This window comes from Prosopis cineraria, unplaced genomic scaffold (genome assembly GCF_029017545.1).
Source record: "Prosopis cineraria cultivar Desert tree isolate PC_DT_omini unplaced genomic scaffold, ASM2901754v1 PC991, whole genome shotgun sequence".
NCBI lineage: Eukaryota > Viridiplantae > Streptophyta > Magnoliopsida > Fabales > Fabaceae > Prosopis > Prosopis cineraria.
In genome coordinates, this window is record NW_026556316.1 from 16,052 (window position 1) to 28,494 (window position 12,443).

Genomic DNA, 12,443 nt, shown 5'->3' on the forward strand with positions numbered 1-12,443 from the left:
TGGGCGTTACGTTGAAAAGCTCTATCAAGTGATTTCGATTGTAACTGATTTTACTTCAAAAGCTCATTCAATATTTTTTTTCATCCAAACAAGATATGAGACATTGTAATCAACTTTTTACTCCTCAATTGAGATTGATATCACCCCTAACCTCAGTTGATGAGTAAACCGAACATACCCAAGGTGCGATGAAAGGGATGTTCACCCACATCTCCTTTCTTCTTCCAACAACAAGCTTCACTCCTTCTATTCTCTCTTTGAGAGTTTTTTTTTTAATCTAGGCTAACTTTTTTTAAATTTTTTTTGCTAATTAAAAAGTCAATACCAATTTAACACAGCAGCACAAATTTGACAGTGTTAACAAACATGTCAAAAAAATTATTTAACATTGTGTCAAATCAACATTCCTTTAAAAATGAAGAGACTAATGTTACAGTATACAAAAGGTATAAGAACTTGAAACATTGAGAAAAATATAGAGATCTAAACTAAAACTCAGATTAAAAAGTAGTGTTTTTCCTTGAAATAATTAGTGAGCTAATTTGTTTTCAATTAACTATATATACATGCTAATTTATTAAAATAATTTATACATTAGATTAATGTAAGGGTAAATTTGTATTTTGAAAGTTAAATGACTAACAAGATAATTAAAAAAGTGAAAACGACCAAATTGATAAAATTAAATTGGAGAAACCAAATTAATAATTGAAACAAATTTGAAACTAATAAACGTATTATCATCTTTATGATTTTTTTTATGAAATATTTATAAACGGTCAAAGAAACATCTTATAACTTTTTTTTTGGTCATGAATCCTGCAATATCATTAAAAAAAAAAAACCAACGACAAAGTCGAGGAAATAAAGTACGAAAACAGAAGCAACAACCAAAAAAAAAAAAATGAACAACAAAGGAAATTAGCCAATGCCTAATCTGACATTTGGAGAAGTAGACATTGTAAGGCGTCGTAGCATCACGAACATCAGTGGCTAGAACGAAAGACAAAGAAATTGATGATGTGAACACCCACCCTACAGGGCTCACTTCCTTAAAAGCTTCAGCTGCAATAAGGACAGCTGCTAAGTTACCCCTCCTAGGAGTAAATTGAAGAAAAAATCCAGCTTTAGATGCTAGAGCAACAATGCTGTCTTGTATGATACTTCTACACCTCCAATCATATAGATCAGGTTGGCAATGATCAATGCAGTTTACCAAAAGTTTGCAATCAGATTCGAACATAACTTTATCATGACCAAGATATATGACTAACATAAGAGCTCGTTTCAAAGCTAATGCTTCAGTCATAAAAGCAGAGATAGACTTAATTTTATCAGAAAAGCCCCATAAAAAAGCACCAGTTTGGTGATAATTCCAATAGAGGCATGTGCAGATTTTTCCTTGAAGGCTCCATCAATATTAACTTTGAGAAAACCTTCAGCAGGCAGTTTCCATGAAATATTCACTGGCTGAATAGTGTGGACTTCTGGTTCGGGAGCAAGTGCAACACAGGTGGCCCTGTACTCCTTATGTGATGCATTAGCAAGCTCTATAACAGTACTTGGATTGGGGTATATAAATTGAAAAACTTTGTCACTTCTTGTTTTCCAAATATGCCATAAAATCCAGCAAATGAGAGCAATGTCAAAATTAGAAAATCCATTTTTGATATCCACAGGAAACTCCCACCAGGCTTCAAAACTTGTAATATTAGAAATATTAAATTGAAAGCCAAAATTACTCCCAAACCAGACAGGTCGAACCCAGGGACAAAGAAAGAAAAGATGTTCCAATGTCTCAATTTCAAATTTACAAAGAGGGCATACCTGGGTGCTAGATCTCCTTTTGTTAAAAAGAGCATAATTTGTTACCACAGCTTTAGATAAGATACGCTTGGGGTACATAGTGGATCTTCCAGATAAGTTTCCAAATGCCAGTAGAGAGTGACCAAGAAGGGCCAGGTCTAAATAAAGAATCCTGCACTGCAGTTTTTCCAGTCTGTAGCCTAATTTTACCTGGTAAACTTCATTTGTAGATGCATTCAGTATAGCATTCAGTATAGGAATTTTAATAATAGCATTCAGTATAAGAGGTGGGACAAAACTGCAGATAGGAGAAACATTCCATACACCATCAACAATTAAATCACTTACTCTGCCATATTTCACAATATAGGAATCATTATCTTCAGGTTTCTTAGGAAAGACAACATTCGGCACCCACTTGTCACCCCCCAAATTCGAATAGAAGTGCCATCACTAATATCCCAAAGAAGGTGCCTCAATAGACAATCCCTACCGTCAACAATGCTCGACCAACACCATGAGGCTTTGTAACCTTTCTTTGCATCAACAAATTCATCTTTAGGAAAATACACACTTTTAAGCACTTGAGCCCATAGTACCTATGGATTTTGAATTAACCTCCAAGCTGTTTTAGCTAGTAAAGAATTATTCGTCTTCTCAAAGTCACAGAATCCCATACCAACGATGTCTTTAGAATTTGTTAACAACTTCCCAGGATCTCCGATGTGTTTTTCCTCCATTCGCATGCCTATCCCACCAGAAATAGGAGATTATAATGTTGAGCTCCTTGCAAATTTTAAGTGGAAAATTGAAGCAGTTCATTGGATACACTAGAATTGCATTGAGAACTGACTTGATCATGACTTCTCGTCCAGCATAGGAAAGGGTTGAAGTAGTCAAGGATATATGTTTGTGTGTTATCATAATTTGTTTGCAATACTTTGCGTCTTTATTTTCTGTATATTGCGATATTTTATCTATGTTTCTTTGTTTTTACTTAATTTTTAAGCAATTTTAAAAAGTTACTTCTCATATAATTAGTGAACAATCATTTCTCATATAATATGTTTAATAATTGAATTTCAAAATATGAATATTAAATGTGAGCATGTGACACATGAGCAATCTCTACAAATTAAATATCAAATAAATCAACAATATTGAAAGTCTAAAAAAAAAAAAATTCCTGGTTGTGGCCAAAGAAAACTTCCTGGTGGGATGCACTGAGCACGATTTTTGTTTTTTTTATTTAGTAACTAATATGGTACTCATACGATGTATAAGTCCAAAAAATATTTTTTAAAATATATACTTATTCTTTCTAATTTCTATAATAAAATTTTTAGCAGCCTTTGCCGTTTTTTTGGGTACTTTATATTATATATATATATATATATTATGTAAAGTAAAAATTATATGTTTGTCGTTTCTTAATTAAAATTTAAAAAACTTCATCAGATTTATAAAAACTAAAAAGTATGGAAGCAGCATCTCTGGAACTCTCCATCTAATGAAAACATAAAGAATACAGTTTGAAAATTTATTTTAAAAATAATATTTTATTGTTTAAAATAAAATAATAAAAAAATTTATTTAATAACATGTTTTTAAAAAATATTTTATAAAATAAAAAAATAAAATATTATTTTAAGTAATAAAAAAATAAAAAATAACTTTAAAAAGTTCTGCAATCATTGTTTTCAAAAACAAGAAAATTTATTTTTATTATTATTTTTACTTTGAAAACATGTTTTATAAAATATTAATTTTTAAAATAATAAAATAAAAATAATTTCAAAGAGTTTCCATGGAGGCGTGGATTACTTCATACGGACAAAACCGGAAAAACCTGGAAGCTTCCGCAGGCTTCCCCAGTAATCGCCATTTTTGGGGTTTTAAAGAGCCTTTACTCTCAATTTGATTTCTCTTCCGTCCCCAACCTGCCTATCGAGTCTCAAGCAAATTGTAAGTTTCGACTACCAATCTTCTTGCTAACTTGCACCCTTTTCTTATTAATTTTCAATCGCCATTTTGTCTGATGTGGAGTTTGATGATCGTTATGTCCTGGTTACCGTTCCGGGATCCCTCCTTTTCCTCATTCCTTGGTCCTTATTAACGCTTCCACTTGCTTGATTTGAGCGTTTTCTTTTTGTTTTCTTTCCTTGATTTTGTATTGCTTTATAGCGAGGATCTTTTCTTTCATTAGTATTTTTTTAATTGTTTCTTGAATATGCAATCCAGTCATTTGAAAGTTTCTTTTTCTATTGATTTCTAACTTTGAATGAAATTGGTGATTTCTATTAATCTTATCCTCCATTGGCTGCCGATGATGCTTTGCGTTTTGTAGCAGTTCCAGATTTTCTTAAGCATTTTTTAATTTTTCATTTACATAATTCCCTGATTGATAAAGAGGGTTTTGTTTTTCTTATGTTTTAGGTTCTTTTTGGGTGTAAGGGATTGTTCTTTTGGTTTGTTTATTTTGTGAAAAATTCGCGAATGAAAAAAATTTCTTGAGAAATTTATGAAGTACCCCTTTCGGCCATAAAAAAAGATGAAGAGGGTTTTGTTTGTGCATTTGAAGGTTTAAGGGGTGAGTCATGGCGAATGGGTTAGGGGAATCGATGAGCACGTCTTCTCAAAGGCCAGCTTGCTCAGGGAGTGATTCGAATGATGCTGGGGATTTTGAATGCAATATTTGTTTCGATTTAGCCCAAGACCCAGTTATCACTCTGTGTGGTCATCTATTCTGTTGGCCATGTCTCTATCAATGGCTCCACCATCACTCGCATTCTCAAGAATGTCCGGTTTGTAAGGCTCTTGTACAGGAAGATAAGCTGGTTCCATTATATGGGAGGGGTAAAACATCGACTGATCCCAGAACAAAGTCTTACCCTGGAATGGAGATTCCCCGTCGGCCTGCAGGGCAGAGGCCTGAAGAAACTCCTACAGCACAAGCCACTCCTCCACCACAAGCCAATCCGTTTGGAAATTATCGCGTTGGATTGATGGGAGGATTCATACCCATGGCAACTGGAAGGATGGGAAATTTCACCCTTTCTACGGCCTTTGGTGGTTTTATCCCATCTCTTCTTAATATTCAATTCCATGGCTTTCAAGATGCCACGGTTTATGGAACAACTTCTGGTTATCCGTTTGGATATAATGCCTTTCATGGAGGACACGCACGTGATTTCACCCGCCCAACTGGTCAGGGGAACCGGCATGAAGACAATGTTTTGAAGAATCTCTTTTTGTTGATTGGTGTGCTAGTCCTCCTTACTTTAATTTTCGGGTGATAAAACCATCTTGCCTTTGAGCTCAGGAATGTCTTGTTGAAGTTCATTATCATGCTTGTAAATACCTAAGAGGTCATCTTCGCTCTTCAGATTTTTGCCAGTTCAGCTTTCTACAACTGTATTATCAATTGCTGCACTGAGCTTGCGTGCTTCTTGTAATTGTTCCCTCATAGTTCGCTGACTTACCTACTTTGTGCCTCGTGTTTCTGAATTATATGCTCTCTATGATTTAGCTATTACTGGTCTGTCGATTAGGAGGTTGATGCCGGCAGAAGACAATCAGAGCATATTCCGTCTGCATTTTTCAGGATTTTAAGTCCATAAATCGGAGGGTTGTAAAGTCCATGTCAGCTACAGAACGACGTATTCTTTGATGCTTCCTTTGTTGTTCGAGCTCCTTGCTCGATCATTTTAATTGCATTCGTACACGAGGATTATTGGATTGTTTCCGTTGCTGTCTTGCATTACGTAACTTTTCTGCGTGCCTTTCCTCTCAATGCATATATGTAACTACACGAGGCTCTCATCTTCGATCTTAGCAGTTACATTTCGCAGTTGAGTTTCCCGTGAAGTATTGGAGAGTTGGTAGGTAGATGACGTTGTATATAGGTTCATCAAAACAAATTTTAGGAATATAGAAAAGTATGTAGGAAAAATGACAATTAGGTTTTAAAAGATCAATTTTATTCAAGGTAAGTTTTAAGAGATTCTGAAAGGTCAATTAAGTCTCTAGGTCTTTGAGTGGCATTTTAATATAATGAGAAATAATTGGAATACTCTTATTTGGTTGATGAAAATTTGAGGTTTCTCCTTCTCTACTCTTCCCTGCCCTGTTCGTCGTCCCTTCCTTTCCTGTCCTGTTCATTGTCTCTTCCTTCCTTGTCCTGTTCATCGTCTCTTCCCTATCTCATTGCAAGCAAGTAAAGCTCTCTGTCGTCTCTTCCCCGAGCTGTCCAATAAAGCTGTCTGTCATTTCTATTTTAGTCTTGTTTGACGTCTCTTCTCTACCTTAAGTGATCAGTTGCTTAGGTCATTAATCTGTAATCCATTTTGGTCATTAATCTTTGATGGGTGTGATGCATTTGTCTAGTTGAAGAGTCTGATTCTCATCAACATTCATCATTTTGATTATGTAGAAATTGCTTCTTCTTCAATTTTTTTCCCTAAGTGTCTTAGCTGAAGGGGGACTATCTAATTTATACAAGTGATGACATGCTCAAATGGATTTTAAGTTTGAAGTTATACATTGTACCCAATTAATCAAGTTTGTAACTTTGTAATTCTGTAATTTGTTTTCACAATTTTATTCCCAACTTCTAATATTGAAACGTATTTATAATGTTCAAGTTATACATTATACCCAATCAACAAGTTATCAAGCAATTTAAATACCCAGTTTTGCAACTAGCTCGAGACAAATTTGCCATTGATTGTCAAAATTTTGGATGGAATAACCATTGAATTTTTAAAAAAGTTATTATTCTAGGACAACGCTCCAGTAATTTGTAATTCAGACACCAAATTTTGCAACTATCTTATGAATAATTTGCAACTTTTTTTTAAAATTTTGGGTGAAAGAATTATTGAATTCTTAAAGTTATTATTGTAGGATAATGCTCCAATAATTTACAATTGAGACACCAAATTTTACAACTTTCTTATAAATAATTTGCACCTCCTTCTCAAAATTTTAGGTGGAAGAATTATTAAATTCTTGAACTTGCAAAGCTATCAAATTATTTTAGGACATGGCTCCAGTAATTTGCAACTGACATACCAGATTTTGCAACTTCATTACAAATAAATTGCAACTCCTTCTCAAAATTTTAGGTGGAATAGCTTTTAAATTTTTAAACTTAAAAAGCTATCAAATTATTTTAGGATAACGCTCTAGTAATTTGCAACTGACATACTAAATTTTGCAACTTTATTACGAATAATTTGCAACTCTTTCTCGAAATTTTGAGTAGAATAACTTTGAATTCTTGAACTTGCAAAGCTATCAAATTATTTTAGGACATGGCTCCAGTAATTTGCAATTGACATACCAAATTTTGCAACTGCCTTACAGATAATTTGCAACCTCTATTCGAAATTTTAAGACAGCACACTTTTAGTGATTACAGAAGAAATGAAATGTACATATAAGTTGCATGTATTAATTCATCTAATACATCTGCACATATCAGTTGTCCACATACACAAAAGCATGAACTTGGATTAATATAAGAGGGGTTGCTATGTACCAAAAAAATCCCCCAATACTACCAATATATATGTATAAAAACCTATATATGTTAACTAAATCTAACTTGATCTAAAACTATCCATATATGTATATCACCCAAATTCAAGTTCATGTGGTAACCCATTTACAATAACATCAACTTGGTTTTAGATTTCTACATCTCTTCCATGCACGACCTGCTTTATAACAATGAAAACAATGATAAACCTTCTTCTACTGATATTGAGACTCAGTCCTCACATGACAAGATTTGCCAGCTGATCGAGATGTTCTAGGAGGCGGCAAAAAGGTTTGGCTTATGAGCTTAGATATTGTCAATGCATTTGGCTTTGACATCTCATGGGTCTCAACATGATATATAGTGTCATTGTATATTTTCTCCTATGAACTACGAAGATAACATGCATAGTGCAATACTATACTCGTAGATTGCTTGTCTACAATCATCAGCATTCGCAAAAATCTGCCCAGGTCCCACTAGCAAATCCTTCCACTTCGTTGCATTTAGTTTAGGCATTGGTGTTGGGATACTTTGTATTACACATGATAGAACTTCAAGATCTTGTGTAGCATGTGAATTCTCAGCTGAACATCCTGCTCTGCATTTTCATTCAAATCATGTTTAGTACTACCATCCATATTCATATTAGCATAATATTAATTATGCAACTATTAAAAAAACTTATCCATCAATTGAATCTTTTGTTGCCTTTGTACTTTGCTGTGTCCTTCCAATGATGTACACATGAGCAAAATTATCATTCAATTTCATTAATTGATTTATCCCTTCATCATCTTTAAGGTCTAAAAGAGCATTGCAATCAAACTTCACTGTGTACTTCAACTCTATTCCATTTAAATCACAATTCAAGGATGATGAAATCGATCTAACAAGTCATTCAAGAGACATTCCTTCTCTAATCATTCTTCCATTACAACTCCCCCTATCATAATGCATTGTCCCATGCATATCTTTTACAATATCTCCACCAAAATGAAAATAACAAAAAATTTTCTTTAAACAACTACTTTCCATCGTACCCAATAATATCAACTTATAAGAAATAAAATAAAATGTAATAATATATCACTTAGAAATAAGTTGCTTTTGACATAAGTGATTTTCACATCAGTTAAACAGTGACAGCGTTCTATCTTAAAATATGGACACTCGATAGTAATTTCTTACACTTTCAGTTGCAAAATGTCGAATCTTCATGCTAAATATTTAGAAACGTGAAATAAAAAAAAATCTTTCATGTTCAGTTGCAGAAAACCGTTCCATCTTTTTCTTTACAAAAGCCATTTTCCAAGAAATCAGACCTTCATGGAGTAAACCTTTTTGTTCAGATGCAAGTATTTGCAAGGAAAAAAAAAACCTGTCTACACGCATCAGCACAACTCCTTAAGCTTCCTTGAGTCAATAATTAAGGCAATTCACCTCTTCCAATCATAATTTTATTTCAGGAATGAGTATTCTTCAACATACAACTCCACTATTTACATACAGCTTTCATTAATGGCAGGAAAAAGGCAAATCGGGAGGAAAATGTTGGAGCTGATGAGTGTACATGTTATATTTACTCATAGGGGCATTTTTGTCATTTCTTTTGTAATTCTGATTGGGGAAAAACAGCATGGACTTGATTGGCCTTTTAGAATTAGTTAGGATTTAACTAGTATAAAATTGATATTTTGAGACTTGATTGCCATTTTCCCAAGTATGTAATATCTGCCAATTTATACTTTTCCTTTTTTCGGTTGAGATGAAAGCAACATATATGCATGGGTAGGATAGGAATGTTCATCTAGGAGTACGTATTCAACTTTATGAACTCGTGTGTCAAGTTAAAAGCGGGGCTGAGTGTACCAGTGGATATGAATCTTAACAGATCTCACCTCCCGGTGGGTTAATGAAATGATATTGAAATTAGATGTTGATTGCCGCTTGTGAATTTATTAATCCATTGGTAGATAAATCATATCCAAACTAGTTGGTTTTAAGGTGTTCGGACTGTGAAGATTAGACTTGGTTTTGGCAGATTAAAAAATAAATAAATAAATAAATAAAGGTGTCCCCCAGGGGGCAGGGCGAGAGAAGCATTAATTCTTTACATGTCAAAAAGTCTTTCGAGAGTTTCTATTCTTGCTCACATTCTTATTCCCATTCAATTTCTTATCCCATCCCAATTCCAATTTCCATCCAAACGAGTATCTTAATCTCAAACAGCACCTAATGGAAGGCCGGTGGACTTTGCTAACCTTAAGGTTCAAACCAAATCAGATGAAGGTTTTGATGGAAGTGATCAGTCTGGACCTATGGTCTCGTTTTTTTTTTTTTGAACAAAGGATTAAAGGACTTCAAACATTAAGAGCAAGGTCATGCAAGTTAAAATGAGACAAAAGATTAAAATTTTCATTCCACCTAGGCAAGTACTTTCTAGGAAGAATTTCCACAAACCCTTACTTGAAGTTGTGAAGCATCTTTTGCACATCTTGGTTGAAGCGTCGGAGGTCCAAGTGTTGTTCTGCCTTACGCAAGAAGAATCGCACCTGCTTAAGATGGATAAAGCATAGCGTGACACCAGAGAAACCCGGGGGTCCAAAGGATGTAACCCTATGCAGCATCATTCTTAAAGATTCCATTAGAAAAAAACATGAGAGATGGTGTCTTGCTAGTCTTTGCAATCTTATCCAATTGCTGATAATTCAGTAAAATTATTATCTTGCACGTACTCATTCCAGCTCCTTGTCCTCCTTGTCCTTTGGAACTCCTTGCTTCAATAAAAATGAACCATACTCTTCTAACTGTTGCTTCTTTAAGACTGATTTCCGCTCTTTGATTATGCCTTTTTGTGCCACTTTTTATGGCTGATGAATATTCATTGAAGATCCAACAAGCTCGATTTCAGTTGCTCGATCAAAGAGGTCCTGTTATGGTGTTTCCTCTGATTTCTATAGTCCCAGATTACCTGCAAGACAAATAAAACAAACATGACAATTTTGAGGCTTTGTGTAACATCCTGATTTTTATATAATAAAACAATTGTGAAATTTAGATTTTGAGGAAAAAATGATAATAATAGGAATTTATATTATTTGAGGTTATTTAGAAATGATATTATGGTTAGGTATTTAATTATAAATTTAAAAATTTAAATTTAAAATCACATAAGCAATATTTAGTTAAGATATAATACATAAATAATTTTTTTATGTGTGTTAAAAAAAAGAAGGTAGAAGGAACAAAAAAAAAGGGTGGAAGGTTGTTGTTTCTAAGTCCCACATTGGTTAGATGAGGGAAGAGAAGAGGTACCTTCATGTATAAAAGGAGGGGGTGTGTGCATTAGGAAGCATGAGAGGCTAAAATGCAATTTAGAGGAAATTGCAACTTTTGGCCCAAGGTTTGAATAATTAAATTCAAACCTATAGTTTTTTTTAAATATAATTTTGGGACTACAATCCCATTTTTATATTATTTTTCTCTCTTCCTCTCACGTTGCTCGGCGTTTTCTCGCAAGGGGGGATTATTTCTTTGTCTTCAGGTATGTTCTAACTTTCCTGTTTAGATTAGCATTTAAGAATTTATTTAATTACAAAATTAATTTATAGTTATTTTCTAAATAATATTAGCTTTCTAGTGATATGATTATTTTGTAGGATAGAGTAAATATTTTGATTAGGATTTTTCTATAGGATAGTTAATCTGATGATATGATGGATTAAAAATATAGGTTAAAACTCTTAGGGATATAATAAATATTATAGAATATTTTCTTGAGGATTGAAACTCATGTTTAAGAATTTTTGAGTTAAAATATAGATTTATATGGTTGAATTTATGTGGAATCTGAAATGTAGGGATAAACCTATAATTATTAAATATTTATTTAAGTATGAATAGGTATTTTTGAGGTTATAGAAGGTGATTTGAGGCTTCAGGATAATTTTAAAATTTTTAATTTATTTTTGGACGAATTTTTAGAATATAGAAGGATGAAATTGTGATACTAGAAATGATTTGAAGATAAAAAAATAGTTTATTAGGGTACGAGAATTTTAGAAAAGAATTTGAGAAGTTAAATGAGGTATAAATCTTAAATTAGTGTTAATATAGATTATAGATCTAAGACTTTCTAACTATTTAAATTAGAGTTATTTATTTTAATGTAAAATTAATATATAATATTGTGAAATAATTATGTAGATTATATTGACAAAGATAGTGGTGAAAAAGGAGTTGTGAAGGGGAACTTGTTATTCAAGACACAAGGTAACCATTATTAATGTGTTGTGATGAGTGTGTTTGTGAATGGTTATGTGTTGTTTTGTTGTTTGGAAAAATTATGAATTATTGAAAATAAATACTGTATATACTTGTTTGAAATTATTGTCAAGTGGGTTAAAAATTTATTTTTGTTTATCATGATGAGATATTATTGTTCGGATATATTCCTGTTTGGATATTTGAATGATGCATGACTTGTCAGGGTATTTTAATGTATGGTGTTAATGGGAATTTCTGTTCGGTTAATTATTACCACGTGGTAAGCCCTCATTGGACCCAATGAGTGGCGTGTCGCTTGGTCCAACTCACCTTTGGCCGGGTGATTTGGCGTCCGAGCATGGTGAAAGAAGGATATAAGGTGCAATCATGCAATTAAATACTTGTTCGGTTTGTTTGAAAATATTGTTCGGTTAAATGTTTTGTGTGCCCACTTAGCAATCGCATGATTAGTTACATCCGCATGCATCATTACATATTAATTTTTGGTTACTGGGACTTTTAAGTCTCATTCCCCGTGATTAATATTTTTACAGGAGCGAATCCGGCCGAGAAAGCACCAGAGGTGTAATTATGGTGTATGAGACACCATCTTTTATGTTACCTCTTATTTTGGATTATACAATGTATCTTGTGCCAACTTAGGACATATCTTGTCTATGGAGCATGTAAACTCTAATCCTTTTTATTAAATGCATTTATATGTCCAAGAGGATTATGTCTGTCCCTTTTGATTCATGACCTAATTTAAATAACATGCTATGAGGACCATGTCTGTCCCTCATGGTTCTAATTGCTTTTTGAGATA

The 12,443-nt window shown here is 33.2% G+C and overlaps 1 protein-coding gene and 1 long non-coding RNA gene across 2 annotated transcripts; both read left to right on the plus strand.

Moving 5' to 3' along the window:
- The first annotated feature begins 3,632 nt into the window (after positions 1-3,632).
- Positions 3,633-5,291, plus strand: LOC129299001 (uncharacterized). The gene is made up of 2 exons (XM_054937436.1): positions 3,633-3,771; positions 4,388-5,291. Exon 2 carries the CDS (start codon positions 4,404-4,406, stop codon positions 5,100-5,102), a length of 699 nt encoding a protein of 232 aa, XP_054793411.1. The 5' UTR covers positions 3,633-3,771; positions 4,388-4,403; the 3' UTR covers positions 5,103-5,291.
- Positions 5,292-10,816: 5,525 nt separating this feature from the next.
- LOC129299000 (uncharacterized) lies at positions 10,817-12,443 on the plus strand. The gene is made up of 3 exons (XR_008590467.1): positions 10,817-10,895; positions 11,558-11,623; positions 12,172-12,443. It is a non-coding gene; the product is annotated as an uncharacterized LOC129299000 (long non-coding RNA).